General features: G+C 37.9%; 1 protein-coding gene across 8 annotated transcripts in view; it reads right to left on the bottom strand.

The window, feature by feature from the left end:
- The window catches only part of NPAS3 (neuronal PAS domain protein 3), an 832,983-nt gene that overhangs the window by 227,543 nt on the left and 579,895 nt on the right, over positions 1-25,545 (bottom strand). For all 8 annotated transcript variants that reach the window (XM_037900583.2, XM_043548371.1, XM_037900579.2 and 5 more), the window contains one exon: positions 24,261-24,350. In XM_037900583.2, coding sequence (XP_037756511.1) covers positions 24,261-24,350 — 90 coding nt within the window. The remainder of the gene's footprint in view (positions 1-24,260; positions 24,351-25,545) is intronic.

Here is a 25,545-nt window from a genome sequence, read left to right as displayed (position 1 = left end):
GGCCTGAGTGTAGGCAAGTTATCCTAGGACTTCCAAGCCCTCTGAGCATTCTTCTAACTCTCAAGGGCAGGATAATTCAGTTTGTGGGGGGCATGAATCAGTGTTCCCATTGCACTCCCCATCAGTACCCAGCCAGGGCTGGGGAAGCTAATGATCCAACCAGCAGACCAAATTCGGTGATGATCCTGGTCATGTGCCACCCGCGGCATGTTGTGCATATGCTAAGAAGATTCAGGTTTTCTCCTGACAATCGTCAGCCTTTTGCCATTTCTGTGGAGGCAGAGGCCTAGGGAATATGTCCCCTGAAAGGAAGAGATGCTACCATGGCTTCTTTGTGGGACTGAGAGATCACAGTTCCCTTGTGGGTCTGCGTTCTGACACATCCTGTTGCTATCAATGGGAGAGCTGGGAAGCCTTATCCCATGCAGTTGCTGTGTGCCCTTCCTCTTGCACCTTGGTGGACTTAGCGCCATAGGGCTCTCCCACTCAGCACTTGTCTCCTTTGTTTGCTACTTTTATTGGCCAGATGAAAATACTGAGTCTAATTTCAATGCCTGCAAACTAAATATACAGAAAGACTACACAGAACTGCCCTTTGATGTTTCAGTGGAAAGATATCAAAGGAATTACGAGCAGGTTATAATGTGTAAAAACCCTTTAGAACAATTACATTAACTCTTGTAATGTGTTGTACAGAGTAGTACTAGAATTACCGTAACTGTTCTGCCTTTCCTCCCAAAAAAATGAAAAGGCTTCCCCAATAGATACTCAAGTATTGCAAGAGAACATAGTGTATGACCATCAAAGGACAGAAGATGACCACATAGGCTTAGCTTTACAAAGCTTAGCAAATGAAATTCTTTAAAAAAAAAACTTTGTACAGTTATCACTTTAATTTAATGTTAAAACATAACTAGTGGCTGTGCCTGCATCATCTGTTCTTCCCCGCAACATCTAGTTCTCTCTCTTTTCAGGTAATAAATTGTACATTACTTATATTGGCATCATGTGTTCCTAATTCCTGCTACGCTCTGTTTAATGAAACTCTTCCTAATTTGTATAGATGCTAGTTCCCTTTCCTTATATTTAGTTCATGATCTCTTGCTTTTAAAGTAACAACTGAATCTCGTCAACCTGGAAATCACATTTCTATCTCAAATGTTTCTACCTACTATTGTTACATGTAAAATCTTAAATTACTATTTAAATAAAGTAAAGATAACATTCTCTGTTTTTTTTACTTTTCGCATATGACGTCACTTTGTTGTAACAACATTGTTTTGCTGATGACCATTTGCACTTACTGTCTCATACATTGGTGGGGGGGGAGGGATAGCTCGGTGGTTTGAACATTAGCCTGCTAAACCCAGGGTTGTGAGTTCAACCCTTGAGGGGGCCATTTGGGATCTGGGGCAAAAACTGGGGATTGATCCTGCTTTGAGCAGGGGGTTGGACTAGATGACCTCCTGAGGTCTGATATTTTTAAATTAGGAATTTCTTAGAGAGAAAAAGAACTAAACAGGACACATTATTGCACCAGTTAATTGATTTATTTTAAATTAGCCCATTTAAAAATAAAATTTTAATAACTGATATGCAGGCAATGCATTTTATTTTAGTGAACATTGACTTTTCCTTACACTACACCATATATTTCTGTTGAAAGAGAACCCAATAATTTTTATTAGAGGAGAGATAAATAGGATACCTATGTACACCAAACTGCAATTTAACAGTCCCCAATTTACTTTCTATCTTGATTAAAACTAGGTATTTTTGTGTTGCAAATTGTAATTCTCAGTTCCCGTTGGCCAACACCGTATGTACTACTGATCTGACTGATTATTTGTTTAGTAGCACTCGGCACACTGAACAGGGCAGGTTTGTTCCGCTGAAGACTTTATTACCCATCTGCTACAAGGCACGGCTGTGATATAATTCATTCTATTTACCCTACAACAACAACAACAACAACAAAATCACTTCTCATGCGTATGCAACATTATGAAGAAAAAATAATCTGACACTTTATCTTTCAATGTCTTTTGCCAGTATTCAGGAAAAAGCACAGATATAGCACTTTTATTGGTAATAATGCAACAAAATTAATATTTCTTGCCTTATCATACACTACCAAGGAGACATCCCTGCATTTGGAATGCATTTATTTCTCAGCTACAATTAACCAGTTGACTTAACTGCCTTTGTCAGTTCAAACATTTATGCTCTTTATTTTACAGATCTGTTTTTGTAGTTCTAATTTAAGAGTGCTTTTTCTTCATCACGCTAAAGCTTTCCAGCTAGTGGGTTTTTTTTTTAATTAATTCCATTTTAACTGCTTTGCGATCATGTAAAAAATCCAACCCACCTATAAGTAATCTCTACATTCTGTTATGGAGCAGAGTACTGAATGTTTAGAAGATGTTACACAGATAGATGGACTGAAGGGGTGAGGGTGGGGGCAGTGGAACCCGAATGATAATGATTTCAGAAAGTGGAGGTTAGAATGAAACATGCCTTTAAACAATGCATACAGTTGTTCTTTCCGTTCCATAATTTAGACAAAACCAAATGAAGGCATGTGGGAAGCTAGGCATGGTATATCAATATTTATGCTGCTTGGAATTTATGAACACAGCAAACCCCTATGCAAATGTTTCAGCTACATAAAGGAAATACTGTTTCTCCACACATCATGCTTCAAGTCACATGCTCTTGAATAAAGATTTCTAGAATATAACTAGGGTTTTTTTTAAATGTTGTTTGAAAGCTCAAATATCAGTTTAAAAAAGACTTAATAATAATGCAAATTATTTACTGTATGTGCAATTTGCAAATAAATAAATAAATAAATCCTTGCTGTTGGCGGTAAAGGCCACAATCATCCTTCCTTTTTCCTACCTGATCAGATTCTGTTCAACGGTTTCTCTGAATGAGACACTGAAATGGGGTTTCTTTAAAATTGACATATATAGAAATTAATCATATGCTTTATTCTGCATTCATAAACAATACATTTAAGAATAACTTTTTCTACCAATCCTAAATAGTTCTGCATGGCCAATTTTCAGGTCTGTCAAGTGAAGCCAAAAGTAATATTCCAGTGTCATGTTTACAGCCATCTGTGTAGATACAAAATCAAGTTTGGACAGCTTTGATCTTGATAAGGTGCAGATATTTTGATGTGAGGGATGACTACCTTGGTTTGGAAGCACAAAAAGATGAAAATGCTTCATGAGTTGGTAAGAAATGGGCAGAAAGGTGTAGGGCTCCTTTCAAATTAAGTCTCCAAAGTACTGACTGAGACTAATTAAAGCAACTCTAGTCATATTTGGAAAGAACTCACACCTGCCAGCATTCTTATAAATGAAAGCTAAACAAAGTTTTCCTAATAAATAACTTTCAGTAAATTGGGTTTTATTAAGAAGGCAGTTTTGCAGGGGAAAAAAATCAGCCCTTGGTTTTTATAATCAAAGGAAAAACTAATTAAAATATATTATATTTCATATAACTCTACAAATATAGACTTTCTGCCTTTTTTGCAAATCTGAGACAGTTTTATTTGCTGCTTTAGAAACTTCCCATTTTACCATCTTAAAAATACAAACATGAGTGGCCTCATTGCTCAATGGTCAGGTCACACCCCACTAATACAGTTTCTCAGGCTGGCTCGTACAGCAAAAAATACAGTGGGTGAAATGCAGGCTCCACTGAAGTCAATGGCAAATAACCATTGACGTCAATGGGGCAAGGACGTCACCCCATAAATCTAGGGGAGGTGATGTTCTTCGCCACCTGGAAAAAGTGGAGACGCAAACAACATCATCAATTCAACATCAGTGACACATGAATAGATTCAAAATGGATAGGGATGTATTATGTCGATGATGATGTACAGGGAGGGAGAACGGTGCTTTTAACCCATTGGAGGAAATATGGCAGCTGATCTTACAACCCCTTTTAAACCCGTCTGATCACTGAATGATTGCTATGAGGTGTTACAGAGCTCTCTTGACATTAGCTTTAGTTGGGGCCAAAAGGGTACAGAGTCCTTAATAAGGAACTCTGACACAAGGCCTTTAATAATTATGACCCTCTCCCCTCTGCCAACCTACTTAAATTTAAACCAAAAAACAAATGCTAAAAAACTCACCCTGATAGAAGAAATGGAATAATTTTCCTCCCCAGGGTCTTCAGTTTCAACAGAAATGGGGAAATGTTATTTTGAAAGTTTGTCACACTGAAATCTGTAGAAAGACTGGTAATTCATAGCTTAACTATTTCTAAATGTGACATGAATCAAATGTGCCCTGAAGGAAAAATGAACCCTGCTCTTGTTATCATGGGATTACTACAGTTTTGTGGAGTTGTAACTTTAATTGAAAAACATCATTTTCCATAATATCACTTGTGTGCACAGATTAGATTTGAATGTACCGGCCAAAAGTTTCTGTAGCTATTGTAATTTGAATTAACTTTGTTGACAGGTAGGAGCTTGAGTCAGTGGTTCTAGCTGCACAAATTGAAAAGTGACCCACCTTAACATTTCCTTTTAAGAAAAAATATTTTAAGCTATTTTTCACACCACGTACTGGGGCCTTCAACACCTCCTCACTATTCCCAACATTGGAAAAGATCACCGAGGTGCATCTTTTCTCCCTAGTTTTCCCAATCCCACTGTGAGGTCATTCTTTATTTGTGTAAAAATGTTTCAGTACAGTACATGACTTTGTACACAAGGTAGCATGTGTTGTGAGAGTGTCTGGACACTGGAGAATGGCAAGTCATGCAGGGCTTTGGGTTCAGGTTCAAATTTATCATCTAGAGACACGTTCTCAAGTGGCTGACTATAGTTATCTATCTTTTTTTTAAAAATAACTAAATATGTCCCTGTGAAAAACAGCACAATGTACACACAAAGCCTTTCCTCTCTTCCCCCAATTTTAATTTGATTTATTGAGATTTCCCCCTTATATTTAATGTACAGAGAAAAGTTATTTTGCCCTGCCACCTCTGCAGGAGCTTTTAAATGATTCAAGGAAGTATAGCTTTCATTTAGGTTTGTGCCCTCCAGTCTGTTTATACTGGTCGATACACTTGTCTGAAAAATATAATGGATTAGCACATCATTCAACAAACTAGTCAGAAGGCAAGCTCAAGGCGACAGAGACCAAAAAGTAAATTACAGTCAGTAGTAGGAATAGGCCATGCCTAGAGCTAGGAAACATCATATCAGTACAAAACCCGTATTCTGTGAGAATGTTACTTGAACTGAAAGGGATGAAAAATTTACACTGAAATATCATAAAACAATCAGCTCTATGAATTCATATGGAACTATAAATTGTGCAGTTTATGACACCTAAGGCAAGAAGCTGATTCTCACAACCACTGCACATCATAACCTCTACTGGCACCAACAGTAGGCATTAATGTTATTTGTTTTATTTTAAAGGACCACTTGTGTAACGAGATACTCGATCTATCAGAACTTATTTAACACATATACCATTTAAATATATGCAAAATGCTAACGTGCCAGAAAAACATACTACCCAAAATTGCTTTACATAGATAAAACAAAAACATCCAGAGATGTATTACAGACTCAAAAGTTGGAAGGTCATTCTCCACATCATCCAAACACTTGACGTGAACTTCAGCAGTTACAAGTTGTAGCATATCTGTAATTATTAAACTCCTTACTACAAGTGATCACTGATCTTTTTAAAAAAATTGATCAGAAAACCAAGTATGAATCCTTTCATCTTTACTTCCGTTTAAAAACACTCGTCTTTACTTGCTGCAGATGCCGTGGTGCTGTAATATGAGGATTTATATTTGTTTAAAAAGAGAAACGAGCACTAAATGGCATCACAGGAGACTAAGGACACTGTGTAATTGCCCTTTGGAAAATTAGCATATTGAGCCAAATTCATCACTGTTGGAATTCCTGTGGCTTTAATGGAGTTACATCAAGAATGATTTTGTTTAGTATGTTATAAACTATAGACCATATAATGTCTTCCTCTAGTAATGCCCTTCGGAGTGGGTAAAGGTAGCCAGCTAACTTTGTGAGTTTTACTATTTGAGTTCCTTGCAAATATGCTCTTGGGTGGAGAGTTTGTGAAAATGCATGTGATGTGGCCTCCAAATCCACTAAATCTAGATATCTGCACTATGGGAAAGGAGCGCTCCAACTTGGCAGAATCTAGGCTCAACCACTTCCTCCCTGACTCCCTAGCATTACTACTCCTTCAGTAGACGTGCTTCCATTGATGTTGCCTTAAGAACACTCCTACCATTTCCATTAGTGCTTGTGTTTTATACTTGACTGCAGGGAGCATTAAGAGCATTAATCTCCTGGTGTTCAATCTGCCCACCTCTTCTCCTGAGCCCTGATCAAATGGAGTTGACTTTTAAGTATCTTATCCAGGATTATAGGAAAAGGGAGAACATGCCATGGAGCAAACACTGCTTTGGGGGTATTTCTACCTCTCTGAATTCAGACCGAATCCTCGCTGTGGAGCACAGGGAATTTATGGCAGATCAGGGGATGAACTTCACAGAGTGGATAGCCTGATAGTTTAGATAATCTGAGCTGTCTCTGCTCAGAGGCTGATTCAAGTCCACACCACTGTAGGAATTTTTTTTTGTTACTTTGTGGATAAAATAAAGTGGATTTGGGTCAAATTGCCTGTATCTGTATGGGGTAGGTGGGCAGTGTCCCAGGAAGACTGTTTCTAAATCTGCTCTGCTTTATTTTCATCCTGTGTTATTCCCTAAGGCAATGGAAGTGTTGGGGATACTTCCTGTTTCGATCTGTTCTTTGGACCTGTGACCTTCCTGGATGGTGAAAAACAGAGTTGGGCCCATTGTAGGGGAATATTTTCTCTCACAGGAAAGGAATGTAGCCATCTTCCCTTGCATGTCCTTTTCTTAAGAAGTAACTCTTGATGCTGACAATCTGCTAAATTATCATCCACTTTCAAAACATCCCCTATTGATAAAATAATTTAATATGGGTGAAAATTCCCTGAGTATCTATCTTTCTATCTAAGTGATATAATCTCCTTCAGGGACCCTTGCCAATCTGGGTAGTTTCCAGGGTACAGCATGGAGACTGCATTGATTGTACTCCAAGATGAGTTCTTCTAGCAATGGATCAGGTTTTTAGCTCCTTCAGCTTGCTTCAGGCACCATGAATCATTATAAATTTTTGGCACTTCTGCTGTAGACCACAGCAGAAGTGGGATGGGGGTGTTCTTGAGCGTCTAATGTTCTAATATTCTGAGATGTTAATTTTGAGCAACATCTTGTCTCAAGCCACTGTGGGGTTCCACACAAATCTTGCCCCCCCTCTGTTATGGAGTCATTAAGGAGGTTGGTGAGGAAAACATGGGCCAGTCTGTTGACGATACCAATGTCTATCTTTCAATTCTGATCAATGCAACTGAATACTTTGCCTAGTGAATGGCTGCCACTGGAGCATGGATGAGAGCTGGCTTGCTGGTTGAGGCTCGATCTAATAAGTTCTTTGGGGCAGGGACCTTCTTTTTTATGTGTTTGTACAGTGCACAAAAGGTTCATAGTCCATGACTGAGACCCATAGGTGCTACTGCAATACAAATAATAACTAAATGTATACTGCTAATAGATGAGACAGAAATGATGCTGCAAGACTGAGGGAAACAGACAAAGGACATGGTGAAGGTTATATCCATTCCATTGAAAGAGGGTGTGCCCTGCCTTTTGTTACTTAAGTTTGTAGCTTGGGGATGTGGTTAAAGCCCCAGCTGTGGTATCAGGCAGCAGCATGATGGTTAGCAGGTGGTGTCCTTACTTTTGGATGTCAACCTTGCTATCATTATCCATACCCGTCTCACCTTGAGTTTTGATTACTGCAATGCACTCTGAACTTAAATCCATTCAGAGACTGAAGTTGATAAAGACTATTAAGCCATTCTCAAACTGGGAGCATAATGCACCAGTACTCAATTTTCTGTACTGGCTGTTTGAGGGTTCTTGGATGGAATTGTTGGCATTAGTTTTGGCCTATAAAATCCTATTTGCCTTGGGATATGCCGAAAAGAGAGATCATCCTTCTTTTTACACTTTACTTCTGCACCTGCAATCAGCAGAGGCATTGAAGCTCCCATCGTTCAAAAGAAAAGGACTACCAGAAGGACACTCTCTGTGAGAGGGCCTCAAGTTTGGAATGAACTTCCCTACTGAGCCTTGATTCAAAACGGCCCAATATGTTGACCTTACAAGCACAATGCAAAAACCATCTATCTTCCCTATTTGCGGTAAGGAAGAGTGTGATGAGAGCTGTTTTTTTGGGGGCAGCTGGGCTATTGCTTAGCATCAATTATTATTTTACTGCCTATTATTAGGGTTGCCTGAGACTTTTCATTATTAAAGCCTGTTTTCATTGGCTTATAACTACACCAAGCTTTACCCATTTGGACTGAAATTTTACATGCTGTTTGTCTGTCTCAAGCTGAATTGTTATTGAAAACTTCAGCCAGGACAATTTAGGTGTTTCCAACTATGAGGCTATGGAAAAATATGTTGTTTTGCTCATATTAAAAAATTCTGACAACCTTGTCTTTGAAAAGCTTTAATACCTCCATCCATTGGAGCTGGGACTTGAAATTGGCGTGGTGGGGAGCCTTTACATAAGGGTTTTTACCATCCCCAAGAAAATCCACCCAAATTTGTCCACGTTTAAAGCTTTTGAAAAACTGCAGTTTGAACATGCTGACATCTTCTTTTAGCAGCTAAAATCTTCAAAGATTCCACCCTCACTGAGCACGCTCCAGCCATTCAAAGCTTCTACCTGTGACCAGACTTTATGTGCCCAATCCACACAAAGCAACTGAGCATGCTCCAGTCCAGGCCTACAGGGGCAAAGCTGAACTTTCCCTGTAATGGCTGCTCCAAGCCAGGATAAGGCTAGGGCCAGGAACTGAGAGCAGAAATTCTGTCTCTTCAATACAATCTTAATTCGCCCTCCTCCCACCGTGTGTAAGTGTATTATAAACACACATACATATTTGCATATATATACACACACATATATATATATATATATATATATATATAAAAAATCATGCCTATATACACACAAACACCCACCCACCCCTGCCGAATGCAGCTATTTTGGCAGATGCACTAGTTTCTTACATATGATAATAATTCTGTGTACTTCTATTATTTTATCAAAAGGTACAGTGTTTATTTGGTGAACTCTGAAAGAATAAAAACAACTATCCATTGAAAACTATGAACCTAGTCCACAGACTCAAATAAAGCAGCAATTTCATTAAAAGTTAAATCACATCTGCTTAGCATTAGTAATGAAAAAAGGGTAAGAATGAGGTAGCTATGAGAACTACAGCTATTGACATCATTGACCTATAAATACATCCTCTAAGTTGATATGCAGCAATTCAATATCCCTGTTTTGATATAATTGCTATTACAAAAAGTCCTTTGCTTCCAAGTGTTAATACAATTGCAGTTCATATTTAAGATAATCTGCCAAAAAGGAAAACTAATTTCAAAATATTTGATCATGAAAGTTGTCCTCAGCCTTTACAGAGATAATTTAGTCAAATAATATCAGATAATCTTAAAGCAGATTTAGCAGGAAATTGCTAGGGACTCCATCTAAGCAGCATCCATTTGCACTTACATAAATGTACTGAATGTGTAGGAAGACTTTGACAGCTTGCCATATGTGATTTCATTCCATAGCCTACCTACTTTACCATCAAAAGTTATATCCTTTGAAGCATTGCCAGAATTACTTTAGCCCAGCAGATATGCTAGATGTGCCCTTTAAAAGCCATATCATTTCCTTTCTACTCTGAGTATTTCAATGTAACATCTGCTCAACTAAATTCTTTTGAAGGTTAAAACCAAAAAAACCCTGTACTATGTCTTACTAAGATGTCCATTTTTGAACAAAGACCACAAATGGCAGAGACTAAATATGGGGTTAAATGAGACCACGAAAAAGGAATAGACAATTATCAACCACCATGGAAATATTATAATTATACACATAGGAAATAAGTGTTTGAATTTCAGGATAGGCAGGCATTTTATTTAAAATAATAATAATCCCTAAATTTTATACTTTCATTCGATCATGTTGATTGTTTATATGTAAATTCTTATACAGTTGTGACTTGGGTTCTGATGCCATAATGAGACACATTACACATTAACAACTTGATTTAGAACAGTATATATAATCTTCTATATAATCTATGCTTTTTTATAATTATTTTAAAAGCCCCTATCTGATTACCTGAGCACCTCCCCAGGTGTTCTAGTGATAATGAATGGATAAACATATCATCTAATGTCAAATAGCAGTTGTGACATTTTAGAAATATCTTCAGTTCAACTTCTTTAATTTCTATTCATGCTACCCAAGGTTGCAGGACTGTGTTTTCACTAAAGGGCTGAATGAATCCCCATAATTACATGATTTTCTTGTCTGCTCAAGTGAAAAGGTTTCAAAACATATTAAAATGGCACTGTCCTTTCTTAGTCTCTTGAAGCCCTGCAATGTCAATTTTAATTAGCGAGCTGTGAAAGTTATGTTTTTATTTCTGGGAATTTGTTCCCAGTTTCACCTATTATTTTATATGAATTTGCATTTTTGCCATCAGAGAAGTTGCATACTTTTCTAATCTACAGGGATGCATCCTGAGAACATCACAAGCATGCAAACTGTACTATGGTAGTCCTGAAATGGTAGTGTCCCAAATAAGGTATAATCTAAGCATGCTCATATCAGCTAGACAGACATTTGAAATACCTACAGAAAGAAATGTGCATGGTGGTGATGCATGATAATGGACCAGCCATCAGAAGAAAACACAATTAGTTTTGTAACTTCAAATCTCAGTGGCCTTCACACTGACATGTAAAACTCACATCTTCATCTTAGCTTTCCCACAGCTCCAACTGAGAACAGTAAAGAAGAAAACAGGAAAAAGAGAAGGATAAAAAAAGAGGTGAAGTCAAGAAGGAAGAGAGAGAAGTAAAAACAAGTGGTAAAGAGTAGTGTGCTTGCACTTTATCTACCCCATCCACTTGGAATGCCCTTCCTGATCTTGTCCCCAAAGCCAATCCTATCCAAAGCTTATTTAAATCCTTTCTGCAGACCTACTTCTTCCTTGACACCTGCAAGAAAGTAGCTGACTAAACCCATGATCTTGCAATGAGCAGAGTAGATAACCCCATTTCAACTGGGCTCTGCACAGGGGCAGCGATTTGCTCTGGTGCAGCTCATTGCATAAGTTACCTGCTATCTATTTCATCTCTGTCTCATGAATGAACTGCTCATCTATATGAAGGAAGGAGACTAAATGTTGGGGCAATGAGACACTGAAATGGAACCAGCGAACTGATGGGAGAAAGACAAGAGCGTTGAATTTATGTGTGTGGTGGGTGGGGGGGAAGAGGATTTGGTGTTTTTAAAGTAAAAACAAAAATAAAAAGAATAACAAAAGAACAAACATGTAACTAATCAGATATGTCTGACAGTGAAACATGTAGTTTTGTGTCACATCCTTTCCCACCATCCATTGTGTGTCTTTTAACATTGTAAGCTCTTTGGAGCAGGGAATGTGTCTTCCTCTGTGTTTGGGAATGTGCTTAGCACACTTTGGGTGCCACTTTAATCTAAACAGTAAATAACATGTCACTGCTATATGTAACACTAACAGAATCATGTGAGAATTTGTTTAATTCCAAATAAAAATAGAGTTTACAAAATGCTGATTTGGATTAACGAGAAATCAGTATATATTGCTGATGGATACGAGGTGGAGCATGGGGTAGGACAAGGAAATCAAACTACTACATTGCAGTAATATTTGAAAGCATACAATCAAGCTGTAACTGAACCAGGAAACAAAAATAGTATAATCAAGCTGTCGCTTATATTCATGCACTTCAAAGTACCTGCTGCTTACAGGGACAATGAGGTGAGCAATAACTATAAACAGTTTCCTAAAATATACCTCATGTAAAGCATAATACTAACACTATACTGATAATGATGATAATACCTGGCATGTGTAGGTCCTGATCCAAAGCCCACTGAAGTCTTTCCATTGCCTTCAAAGAGCTTTGGATCAGGCCCCTATAGTGTACATATTATATTCATGTTGGCTGAGCTATGTGAAACAGCAAATTTACAACAAAAACTAATACTATAGGTTATAGTCCCTAAATTCATCCTATGAAGTCTCACAAGATCCTATGCACAGCTAAATCTCACTTAAATTCTTTGCTCTAGTGAGAGCTCTAGTGAGAGTTAAGGAGTGCGTGTGGCCTTGTGCGTGCCCCTTCTGCTGCAGCAAGTGTCACCCGAAAGCGGACATCATTCCAAACTGAAGTATCAAATAGTTAAACTGTGCCTCATTACTGCCTACATCCTAATTCAGAAGTACTCAGCCCTTAAGGCCCAAAGATGACTTCATCATTCACCGAAGTCACAGACAGAGTCTTAAGCTAACGATGGGGTGAAGTGGTTAAAAAGTATGGCAATGGTGTTCGTGTCACGACATTTTGGCTTCATAACACAATGTCAGTACATATGCAAAGGTCTGAAAAATACACTCTACTATTATTATTTTATAGCTCTCTGTGACTCCATTCAAATACAGAGAGCCAGCATTTCTCTCTCTCTCTCGCCAACTCATGATTTTATTGCAAGCTTTGTGATATTTGATGTTTTCTTCAAAGAACCAGCTGCTGGAATCATGCTATTGCCTGAGAATCTCAGCTCTTTTAAAAATAAAAGTAAGTTTCCAGCATTCTTGGCAGCAGGGAAAGTCTTGAAAATATGAACCCTAAAGGCTAAAAAAATAGAAGGCAAATAAAAAAAAAACCTAAAAAGAATTGTTTTTAAAAATCTCATGAATTTAAGTCAATCTCATGATGGAGGGGGGGTCTGACTCATGATTCCCCTGCTCTATTCCCCTTCTTCCTCAGCACCTTGTGAGAGGGAGGGAATATTCCTCTTCACAGCACTAACTCTCAGCAGCTTAGGCTATGTTTACACTAGCACTTTTGTCAGTAAAACTTTTGTCGGTCAGGGGTGTGACCCCTCTGCCCTCGACCGACATAAATTTCACCAACAAAAGCGCTGGTGTGGACAGCGCTATGTCAGCAAGAGAGCGTCTCCCACCGACATAGCTACCACAGCTCATTGCAGGGGGTTTAATTGCCACAAGGTCTCCTGTCGGCATAGAGCGGCTACACAGGAGATCTTGCGGCAGCACAGCTGCCACGGTACAGCTATGCCGCTGTAAGGTCTGTAGTGTAGATATAGCCTTAGTAAGAGCAGGTGTTTCTCTTCTCTTCTACTTCTTGTCTGCTGATTGATAGGAGGAGATATTTCTCCTCTCTGTCTCTCTGTGCTTTGCCTTTCCCTCCCCGCCCTCCCACTCCTCCACTCCCCTCCCCAGAAACATCCTGGCTACTAAGGAGGAGATAATTCTCGTCACTACTCTTAGACACACTTCCTAGCAATTGAAAGGAGGTGCTTCTCCTCTCTGCTCCCTCCTCTCAACTTCCTGGCTGTTGACAGAGGTGCATCTCCTCTCTCTTCCCTTCCCTACAACTTCCTGGCTACTGAGAGTGAGAATGTATTTCTGCTCTCTCTCCACTTAACCTCTGGCTGCTAATAAAGGGTTGGAGTACTCCTTTTCTCCCTCTCCTGGCTGCTAAGAGGGTGATGATTGTTTCCCCTCTCACTTCTCTATCACTCACTTCTTCCCCCCACGAGTAGAAGAATTCCCAGAGACTATGGCCCATTTGCTTGGCTCTCTGTAAACTCTACCTAAGACCAGGCAGCCAAATAGAGTTCTGACCCAGTTTTGCCAATTCTTGTGATTTGATCACAAGGGTCACAATGTTTGGTGTTTTCCATAAGGCCTTGGGCATGCTGGAAATTCTGATGCTGAAAATCTCAGTTTTCTCTTTTTAAAAAAGTAAGTTTCTAGTCCTCCTGGTCGTGGAGAAAAATTTGAAAACGTGAACCCTAAAAGCTCTAACTCCAGAAAACAAATGGAAACCAAAATTTATTGTTTGTAAAATCTCATGATTTTTAAGACAGGCTCGTGATTTGGGGGGGGGCTGATCCATCCTTTTTGAGCAGTTGGGGCTGGCAGTAATGCTGACCAAACCTGTGGATTGCACCTGAGCTACATGGCTCTCTAGTGCCTCAAACTCATGATCACTTATCCTAACTGTACTATAGTAGTAACAGAGAAAGTAGTTTTGCCAGCTGTTCTATGTTGAATTAAAAATCCTTCCAGATTAAAAACAACAGGAAGAACCAATGTTTTAAAAAGCACTGTTTACAGAAAAATAACTTCTTGACAGATTTTTTTTAACATATTAAAATTAATTATACCAGGTCTGTTACATTTTGATCCATACAGGAAAGGAATACCACACCTTTGACGAGGCACTAAACATAATAAATAATAGCAAGAGAACATTTGTTGTTGCAATAGAGGGAGCATCCATTTTAAAGCTATCAGCCAATTCCCAAATCTTATTCAAACCCTAAAGTAAATTTCTGTGGTATTAGCCAACTAAACAAGTGAAATTATCAATAGAATTGTTGCCGTGATATGCCAGTCTTGAAAAACATGTCTTCTTATGTAATAGCTAAAAAGTGATACACATCTTTTTTTCTTATAGAAATGAAATTTTGATTACCCATGAATGGAATGACTTTATGACCTTGTTCCTCTGAGCTTAAGTAATTACCCTACCATCTATATGAGAATTTTGTATTTCATTCCAATTTCTACAGTATTAGAATAGCAGAGAAAGATATTTATACAGAAGATCTTATTTGTTACATGTTTCCTACAAAATATCCCTTTTACCAATTTTTGCATGGTAAGATAAACAGCTTCGTTAATATACATAAAATATTCATTGACAAGCATACAAATATATGTAGCTAGTCAATGAAAAAAAGATACCAAACTATTCTCCAGAAAACTTGGAGTTTTACATTTCCAAAGCTTGCTTAACTACATTGTATGTTAATTTAGGAAAACAGTGTTTCTTGGTTTTAATATGAATGACAGTTTTAGAACATCTAAATTTCCTTAATCATATTTTTTCTATACACTACTTTCAAAATTAACCGGAAAACATAACATTGCCTATATCATGAAGCAAACAGTCTAATTACCAATAATGTTTTCAGACTTTTGCTTAGCTACTATTGGAAGGTGTTAACTGAAGTGAAAATATCTTATATTATCAACATCTTATATTTAATATCAAATGCCAGTAATTATTAAGCAACACGAAAAGTCCGCAGCCTTCAAATGTTAAACCAATGAGGCTATATTTTATTGTACCAAGAATCTGTGTGATTCATTCTAACTAGTGTAACCCTTCTGCATAAAGGCTTTCAATATTTCAGCCTCAATGGCTGGTAAAATATGTTTAAAAGTATAAATAAGGAGAACATGATTCTCATGTGAAATGACACACTGGATTTCTTTAATTCTCTCAGTCATAGTTTGGTGTATTCAACAGAACCTTTAAAGCTATATTGTTGGCAGTATTTAAATTATACTGGGGAAAACTAAGCAAAGCAATGTGATCAGTAGCAATAAGCTAATTTTAAGTTAAAAAATAAGCAAAATATCACTATGTACTGTATTTTGACAGACTACAAAGTGACAGTCAGAGGATTATTCCACAGATTTCTAATGCTGGAAATTCTGATGGCATTTACTAGCATAACCTTTCAACTCTGAGCACATCAATAGAAGCAGACAGTGGTTTGAAATATGATTCCTTGCAGATAGCATATCCTCATTCATCTGACTGTGGTGCTCTGTGCTCCATTGCACAAACAGCGGCTCACCCACTTCTGAGAGGACACTAATAAAAAAGGCATCAATTTTCAGCTCTAGTACTACTGTGATCTCTTTATATGTTCGACATCCAACATTAAATTAAAATGCTGTTATAAATCCTACTTTCTGAATCTGGAATGAGTGTTGGGTTTTTGTCGCATGAGACTGCAGCAAATCTTGTCAAAAGCAAGGAAGCACGTCTTGTTCACTCAGAATTAATGTTGTGGATGAAAGAAGGAGGTAAAAGATGTTGAATATGGTGAACTGTGGGTGTCAAAGGCAGTGGCTAATGCAGCATTGGGGTACCAAACAGAGCATAACATCTGCTTTCAATAGGTTGTTAATCGGGAATTTTAATTAACAATTACAAACTGCGTAATAAACACAATTTTTTGATAATTCTAAGTACATTTTAAAAACATTACTACAAATTTGAAAATACCATTACAACTGAATATTTGTGTAATATATTCATCTGTACCAGACAAAACAATTTTATAACACCCAAATAACACGGGCAAAGTGTTTTGGATCACATCAAGTGAAGGTTGTTACAGGGTGTCTACGCAAAATTATGCATATTGATGTTGATGTTTATGCCTTGCGTCAGTTTGTCATTTGCACTTGAGTTGTCTTAAAAGTTCTTGGGTTAGGGTGAAAAAAATCAAGATCATCATTAGAGGGGACAAAATTATTAGACAATAATTTGTAGTAATGAAACAATGTCAAATACTTTTCATATACAAAAATAACCAAGAAAACTGATTGTAAGAAAGAAAGAAGCCGGACAGAATATTTCTGTTACGCAAAAGATTGTAGTGTGCTTTGGAGCCTTTCGGCTGTGTCTGATAACCTCTAATGGCAGGTATCTTTTTCTCCTTTAAGAGCTATGCTAAACTACACTGAAAAGGCAATAATGGTTTCAGCAAAGATGCTCCGTCTATAGATATTTTCTCTTGTTAAGTTCATTCATAATTATGAAGAAAGCGAATGAGCTTGCCTTTTTGGAAGCAGGGAAGGGGGGGGGGGCGGGGGGAGGGTGCCTTGAAGAGTGGTTCAATATCTGGATCGAACAGAGGAACTTTTCCCCCCTAAGGATCCTGCCTGGAGAAACCTTGACATGCACAAAGTCAGAACCTAGACAAAGTTGCCCTGTTGAGAACGATAAGGTCACCCGTGGGATTGCTGAGATTATCTCTGTCAAGCACTTGGACAGCATGCAGTCAAATGATGCATCATGCAGTCATTTTCGGGGGGGGGAAATCAATTTCTTCACCAGGTCGCTATTTGCTTTTCAAAGTGCCCTTGTAGGCCTTCACCACCAAACATTTATCAATTTAAATGTTGTAAATTGATAATGTGCCACTGTGCCTTGTACTGTTTCTGAATTATTTTGATACTTATATTTTCTCAATGGCCTCAAAACCCTCAAAGCCTCTGTATTTGAAAAGGGCTCCCTCCCCCACACCCTTCTTTTTACATGAAAGTAAATAACTTTCCTATGCTGAACACTGAAAAATACTTCCTGAAAACCTATACAATACTGAATTTCATCTGGTTTTATTTAATAATTATGTTTAAAAGGGGTCAAAATTCTATATAATTATCAACATTAGTGCATGAACTTATTAACTGAATATTTGATCATCCTTACCACTACTATTCAAATCTAGAATACAAAATACTAAGTTCAAATATTAAATAGAAAAATACTGGAGGTTCTTAATTATTTTATTATGAGGCTTTGTTACATAGTATTTATTTTGTCCGTGAAATACAGGTTTTAAAATGTTGTGGTGGGAAAATGAGCTAGAACTAACAGAACAAATGCAAATATCAACGTTTTCCTTATACTATTTTTTTAAACAAACCTAGCATAAAGTAATGCATTAACCATATACCAACCTCAGCTTGATTTACATTGAAAAACAGGTAGAGCATAGTAGTTGAGGTTTGTGCTTCGTAACAGCAAAAGAAATACACGGCAGTTGCAAAGCATCCTTAACCTCCAGTGATTTATTGGCCCTCAGCCAAGTTATCAGGGGAATCTAATTCTTCTTTATTATTCAAATAAACCACATTTGGCACCATGGTTCCCTTTCAGAATAGCTTCACAAATAGACTGAGTACTGTCATTTATTTGACCTTGTACTTGTGTGCTGTAGCTATAATTTTATTTGCCATTCCACAGAACAAATGCACAGGGATCCAAACTACAAAGATCCGTGACAGAATGAGTAAAGCTGTTCATATCTAATATACCTGTTGTCTGCACACCTAGTTTGTTTTTAAAAGGATAAAACAATAATTTATTCTCTCCCCTCCCCCAACATACATTTATTAGTTCTTATTATGTGTGCAGCTGCACTGCTTCCTTTTAGAGAGCTTTCTTTAAACGGGCCAATTTGCAACCCTGTCTGGGTCCTGGGAAGCTTGAAGCTAAGGTAGGAAATATCTTATTATTTTAAGGTGTGGACTTTACAGAAAGAAAAGAGAAGGGAGGTAATCCATAATATACAAGCAGAGTACTGCTGTCAGTAGGAAATGACTGAGAGCTTGTTTCAGGAAAATGAGAAGAGGTTTAGCCAGCTTCTTGGCCTATCATGTTTTTTAATGATAAAAGTCTGTTAATTTCCCATTTTTGTTCAAGTCGTAATTTTTCTTTTGAGCAGAAATTGTTCAATTCAAAGATAAAACATACTGTGGGCCAATTCTTAAATTTAGCCACCTAAATTATGTACCCAAATCCCAGATTTAGACATTCACATTGCCATTTAGAGGCCTTAAATAGCAATTTGAGTGCCTGAGTGCCCATTTGAGTGCCCAGATGTGGGAATCTGGTGACCAATTTAGGCATCTATATTTGAAATCTGTTCCCACTCTATTAATAATTCAAGAAATTCAGGAATTGTTCATTTTCAAAGGATGGTAGTTTCTTGGTATTTCAAATTGTCTGCTGGATTTGCAATGTGCCTAGACAGACAGAAACAGAGCTGGCCTGCACTGGGGATTTTTGCACCCCTGATGCAGATGTGTTGCACTGTGAAAAGTGGCATGTACCCATTGCAAGTCACTTTTTAGGTGTTTTTGGTCTTTTTTTTTTTTCCTGCTTCTGAGCACACTCTTCTACTCCAGGAGTAAAATCCTGCCCCTCTGGATTCAATGGGAGTTTGCTATTGACTTCAATGGGGACAGAATTTTTCCTTACATGTTTTACCACTGTCAATAATTCCATGCGAAAATCCCCAGTATAGAAACCCCTATGTACACGTGTACCGTAAGCGTCTAAATAATCATGAGTCTACATGTGAATACTACAGTTTCTGGACCACTTCATACTGGGAGGAACATAGGGCCAAATCATAATGGAACCGTGCAGATTTACACAAGCTGAGGATATGGCCTATACAACGTACCCCATTTCTTCTAACTCTTAAACCCTTATTTTCGTTTCCTTCATCTTTTCTCCTTAGTATCTGCCACAAATGTGCATCTGATATTCTCTGAAACTGCTCTCAATACCATTCCAGAGTGAACTGTTTTGGAAGAAGCACTCTAAAATCAAATTCTACAAACCAACTAACATAAAATTCCCGGTCATCACTAGCCTGAAGATAAAGGGCTGGCCTCACAAAGAAATGTAGGTGTCTAGAAAATCACTGGGATTCACAAAGCCTGAGTTCAACACCTAGGTTTTCAATACAATGAATGGGAAGAGAGAGGCATCTCAGAATGGGATTCACAAAAGCCAGCATGCAAGGAGGCTCCTCGCATAAGGTAGCCAATGAGAGGTACAAAGCCAAGGGATGTGTGTTAAGCCCTGCTCATCTCTGAGAGATGGGCACTTTAGTCTGGGCTACAGGGAGACACCTTCCTCTGCTTGAGATTCTTAGCTATAAACCATCTCCTGGTGTTAGGTGCTTTTAGCAAGAAGGCAGAGGGTGGGGGGAGGACATGCTCCTTCATAACTTTTAGCCCAGGAGTTAGGATACTCACCTGGTATGTAAGTATGGATGCGAGAAACCCCCGGTTCAAGTCCCCACTCCACCTGAAGGGGGAAAGAGATTTGAACTGGGATCTGCCACCAATCAGGAGAGTTCCTTAGTCACTGGGCTGATCGTTCCAAGGGAATGTCTCCTTCCCCTCCCCACACTCCTACCAGTTGTTTTGTGTAAACTTGTATACAGGAGACCAAACCACTAGATAAGGTCTGAGCATGCTTACCGGACTGAGCCTTGCAGGCAGAGAAACACCTACCTTCTCTCGATTTGTGCATCGCTCTGTGGCTTAGGCATCCGGGTGCCTGGTATGGGGCTGCAGTGAGTGTGCTCAGAAGCAGAAAGAGGGGTGCCTTTAACTTCAAAAATTTTAGGTACCAAGTAATTTTAGAGGCAGCTGACAGGGATGAGGGGTGTTAATCCTGGGGGGGGGGGGGGGGAGGGAGGGGTCTGATTCTGGGATTTAGGCACATACATCCTTTTGTGAATCCAGCCCAAAGTGTTTAAAATCCAAATATATATATTTTGGTGTCTATATGCAATGTACAATCATTACAAAGTTGAAAGAGTAGTTATTACAATTTTTATTTATTATTAAAGTAGGCCCAGACTTTGTAACAAGTAACCTCATTATTATCCCCCCCCAGACTAGCTCTAGAGATATTAGGATTGTCAGATTTCGTTACTATTAATCTTACTTTGCACATCAGCATCCATTTTACTGAACCACTGACTCTCAAGGTACACAAAAGAGAAAAATTGAGCTCACGGAGAAAACTCTACATTCATCCTTTGAAGCTGGGTCAAAAGACTGTTTTCTCTTAACTGGATGTGACATTTTTCCTGTCTATTTCTAAAAAAACGAGCTACCTAATTTTCATTCATATTAAATAAAAAAGTCAAAGAAACAGAAACAAAGTACTATCAGCAAAGCAGCACTAGACATTAAAATAAAACTTATAAGCCAGCACTTCAGGAAGAGGAATCAACTGAAGAAGCTTAGAATTTACATTATGGAATGTTTTAGAAGTTTCACAAAGTGTCTACAGGGTGCATTCTACCCAAATCTACCTTCGGCCAGCCTCACAGAGGAACCAAGCAATATTTATCTTATAGCACTTTATATAAAGGTAGTTAAGCTCTGGAATAGGCTTCCAAGGGAGGTGGTGGAATCCAAGTCGTTGGAGATTTTTAAGAACAGGTTGGACAAACACCTGTCAGGGATGGTCTACATTTACTTTGTCCTACCTCAGCATGGGGACTGGACTTGATGACTTTTCGAGATCCTTTCCAGCCCTGCATTTTTATGATTCTATAATGCAAAGAATTGGAGGTAAGATATCTTATGTGTTCATATCCCATTAATGCTTGTTCTTGCCAGCTTCATCACATATCACAATTCAATGAAATAACAACATACTGCAATGGCTTCCTCACTTTGGACTATTTTGAAGTCACTGTTGTGACATATTAGCATTTCCTTTGTACTGCAAGAATTTGTTTGCATGGCTATTTTTGCCAATCAGCTCTTTGTAATAAATAAAGCGTTTGAATGGTTATTTAGTATGCATGATTGCAGTTTTCCTTTTGCTACTGCTAGTGATGCATCTGTAAGATTTTTACAGCATTTACAGGAAGGCAACTGAAAAAATGTGGTAAGGATGTATACAGTGTACACAATGTTTACTCATTTATGGCCTGATAAAGTACAAATGTCTTAAGCAAAGATTGGTGGGGACACCAACTCGACATATTTTAGTGGGTAAATCAAAGGCCCTCAGCAGATTTCACTTATTATGCTGATGAAGTCCACAATTTCGCTCTTGATTTTTCAACAAAATTTTTCACTGATACCTTGATTAGTAAATGCAAAGAGATGTTATGATATGTCAAATACTCTAACATGTTTAGGCAATCCCTCCATTGGCGTTCCTGTCTCAAGCACATCAAACATAAGCTACTCGTCTTCACTTACAAGGCCTTTCATGGCTATCCCTATCCTGCCCATCATGTTTCATTTGTTATCAAAATGTCAGACCCCGCTTCTGATCTGATCAGGATGCCAGCCTCCATCATCCACTTGTTACATTTTCTAACAAGCACCTTTGTGCTTTCTGCCATGCTGCCCCTCATGCTTGAGAGGAGCTCCTCATAAACCTCTGAAAATCTAACTTGCTCTCCTTCAAAACCCTCCTCAAAACCAGACTGTTCCATTAAACCTACAAAAAACATGACAATGGTTAGGCTGCTGATGTGCTGAGACCACATCCCAGCAGGCTGACCAATATTGTCTCATTGTTTCTTAGTACTCCCCCACCGGCCTGCATCCCCCTGTTGTCTCTCATCTTAGACTGTAAGCCCTTCGGGACAGGGAATGCCTTTTTGTTCCATGTTTGTACAGAACCTAGTATAGTGTCCTGGTCCATAACTAAAGTCCTATGTGCTACAGTCACCCAAATAATTAAGAAAAATAGTAATTGTTTTATTCATCTGAACGCTTGCTTCAAAGGATGAAGCGTAATGGCTCAACAACATGACACAAGTTTAGAATAAGGAGAGTCTTACCAACTATTACAGTTAAAAAGCAGTGGAAGAAAATTTTACAAGAGACTAGCATAGGGTTAAAGCCACATTTTTCTTTAACAGATGATATTTCAGATGGCCACACTATTCCAGATGCATCAATTTCCTTGAAAATCCAATCCATATATGTGCATATGCTGTGCTGGCAGGAGGACTGACTGAAATGGCCAAAACCCAAGAGCTAATATTCTTTTGGCCAGAATAATGCAATTATTATTTTCCTAGCTATCAGTCTAAGCATACAGAGCCATCTGTTATGCAAAGCAAACATACACATCTCAATTACAGAAAATGCAGTTGCCTTGACAGAATTTGGATTACACCACTAACCAGCGCTGTAAAATTTGTTTTAAGCTAGTGTATAATGGATGCCTTTCAGTAGTTCCCTAATTAGCATTTACCTGCTTAAACTAATTATTCATCCTTTTTCTTTATTGGCTTATTAAACTTTGTTGGATACTATGCATAAAACAGATTAATATGAGCTTAAGACAATAACAACATTAAAGTTCTGATTCTTTACTGTTTTAGCAACCTGGTGGTGCACCAATTCCAAAACCTGAGATCCTTGATACTAGCTCCCAAACAGATTAAGGCAGGGATTAAAGCCCATTACAAAACTAGGGACTTCAATGAGAGACAAGAATATGAATATGGAATTTAAAATAGCTCCGTTTCTATTTCTATCATTCCGTTTGCTAAAGCTACCACAAAACACAATTGCTGTACACACTATAGCCAACTGCTTGGGTGTTCTTTGCAGAGTTAAGAACTCTTATTCTGATTCTCATCAGATAATATTTAAATTTGGTCTTTTTCTGCACCAAACATTAAAATCTCTCTCATTCTTTTAAAATATCATTCTTAATGTAGCTGGGGCACAACAAAATCACTAGCTTTTGAAAGCTTCCAATACTAATAGTTGCCTCCTCTGAGCTGTGCCAACTTACTCAAGCAACAAGTTCACTATGGGTCCCCATTTAAAAGAGCAGACACAAACATTATCTCAATTTTTATCTCCTCAGGGTGACTGTACTAGAAGTAGATTATCCTACTTGGCAAATCATCATGCAAAAACTCTCTGCTGCATTTCTGAATCCAAATAGAAGGGAGTTTTTTCGGCTAGAAGCCTCTGAATGCAGTAGGATTAGCAATAAGCCACAACAAGCAACTTTTCCTTTTTCCTTCCCTTTTAGCCTCTGAAAAACAGATGTCAGCAATTAAACTACAAATAATCAAAATACTGTATTTTATATATGTGTCGTTTTGTATTAGTGAACATTTGGGAAGGCTACAAAATGTCCTTGTTGGAACCCTCCCTGCAAGACATTTTAATGGTCTCTTTCAGCATTTCTTGACTCCAAATGACTCCCTGTCATTGTGTCAGCTCCCAGGATAATAAAGGGTACTCCATAAACATCCAGTAATAGGACACAAGGGAAGTACTATTAGTGTGTCCCTTTCCTACCAGGTATAGAGGTTTAAAGTTCAAAACAACTGAGAAAAGAAACTTCATTTGTTCTCAATAAATTAATAATGATCCTTTGTGACAAAAAGTTTTCAGGCCCAAGTTTATTTTATCTGACCATTCAGTACTGACACATACTTCTCAATTACTTCTCAGGATGAATGAGACACAGACCTTAACTAATGGATTCAATAATTCATGCAAAATACTGCAAAACAGATTATTACTTTAGCAGAAGAGTGCAGTTTACACAATTACATTCTAGAATCGAAAATTTTTACTTACTTGCGATAGGCCTAAATAGATGGAGACTGTTTCTGAAATGTACAAAAATTTTCCTTCTTGGTTTAGTGCAAATACAAATCCATCCAGGGACTGCAGAGTAAGAAAAAAAAAGTGAATAGATTGATGCAAAGCTGGTAACAGATTAAAACAAAGGCATCAAACACTGAATTGAGAACATATATAAACATTTTAAACTTGTATCCCGAATACAATTCTTTTATAGTATATTGTATTTATATATGCACAAACAGCACACAGGTATATACCAAAGTACGAGGAACTTTTTGTCTTCCTTAAATCATAGATACATTATGTGTAATTTATTCTCATTTGCATGCAACAAGAAATACGGAAAAAAATAATACCAAATATACTTCAGTTTTTCTATCTGCAAAAATTATGCAGTAGCAAAGGGGGAAATTCCCCCTCCCAAAAAACTGAGCAAGAGAAAAATTCAGATCATCACTTGAACCATTATGGACCGCCATAGTTTGTTAATTAATCCAGGATTACACCTCCCTCCTCTCCCCTCACACACACAGAAACACACGTGCCTTTTGTAGGAGAACAAACAAAGCCAATCAACAGATACTGTCAACTATGTTGGGTCTATAGAAATTTTATGACTTCCATCCCTTCAGTGTAAAACTAGATTCAATTTTATTCTGACAAGTTCAAGTCTTTAGATCTGGTTTCCATAGCAAATGGAAAAATCAAGATATGATTATACACATTAATTCACAGCTTTTGAAACACGACCGCAGTTAATAAACAAGAGATATATTCTAAATTTGATACATGGAGTAAATCACTACACATCAAGATGAAAATATGCCTCTTCATTGGGAATACATGGCATTTCATTTTTATTCCTCTATTGAGGCCAATTATTGGCAAAACACATACGTAATGTTTGCCGAAGCAAAATCACAAATTTATAGAGATTAGTAATACTATAAGAAGTTGCAAATGAGGAAACATCCCAAATCCAAGCCTTGGGATACAGGTATGTGTAAAGCAAAAATGTAACTGTATTACATTTGAGATCAACATGTTCTTGGAAGAACAAGATAACAGAATTGCACACAAATTTAGAGAAAAATATAAGATGCCAAAGTGACTGCAATAATTTCACTCTTTTTCAAATACAGAGCAGTGATTTCTGAGGCTTTTTAATGTTTTGATTCCTTTGCTTCTTGATTAATTTCTAACATACTGCCGGTCAGAAGCTGACTTTGGCAAGTGTTCACCCCTCTCTGATGTAGTAGATGGTGGAATTAGTTCA

This window comes from Chelonia mydas, chromosome 6 (assembly GCF_015237465.2).
Source record: "Chelonia mydas isolate rCheMyd1 chromosome 6, rCheMyd1.pri.v2, whole genome shotgun sequence".
NCBI classification, from domain to species: domain Eukaryota; kingdom Metazoa; phylum Chordata; order Testudines; family Cheloniidae; genus Chelonia; species Chelonia mydas.
This window is presented reverse-complemented; position numbering and strand designations above follow the sequence as displayed.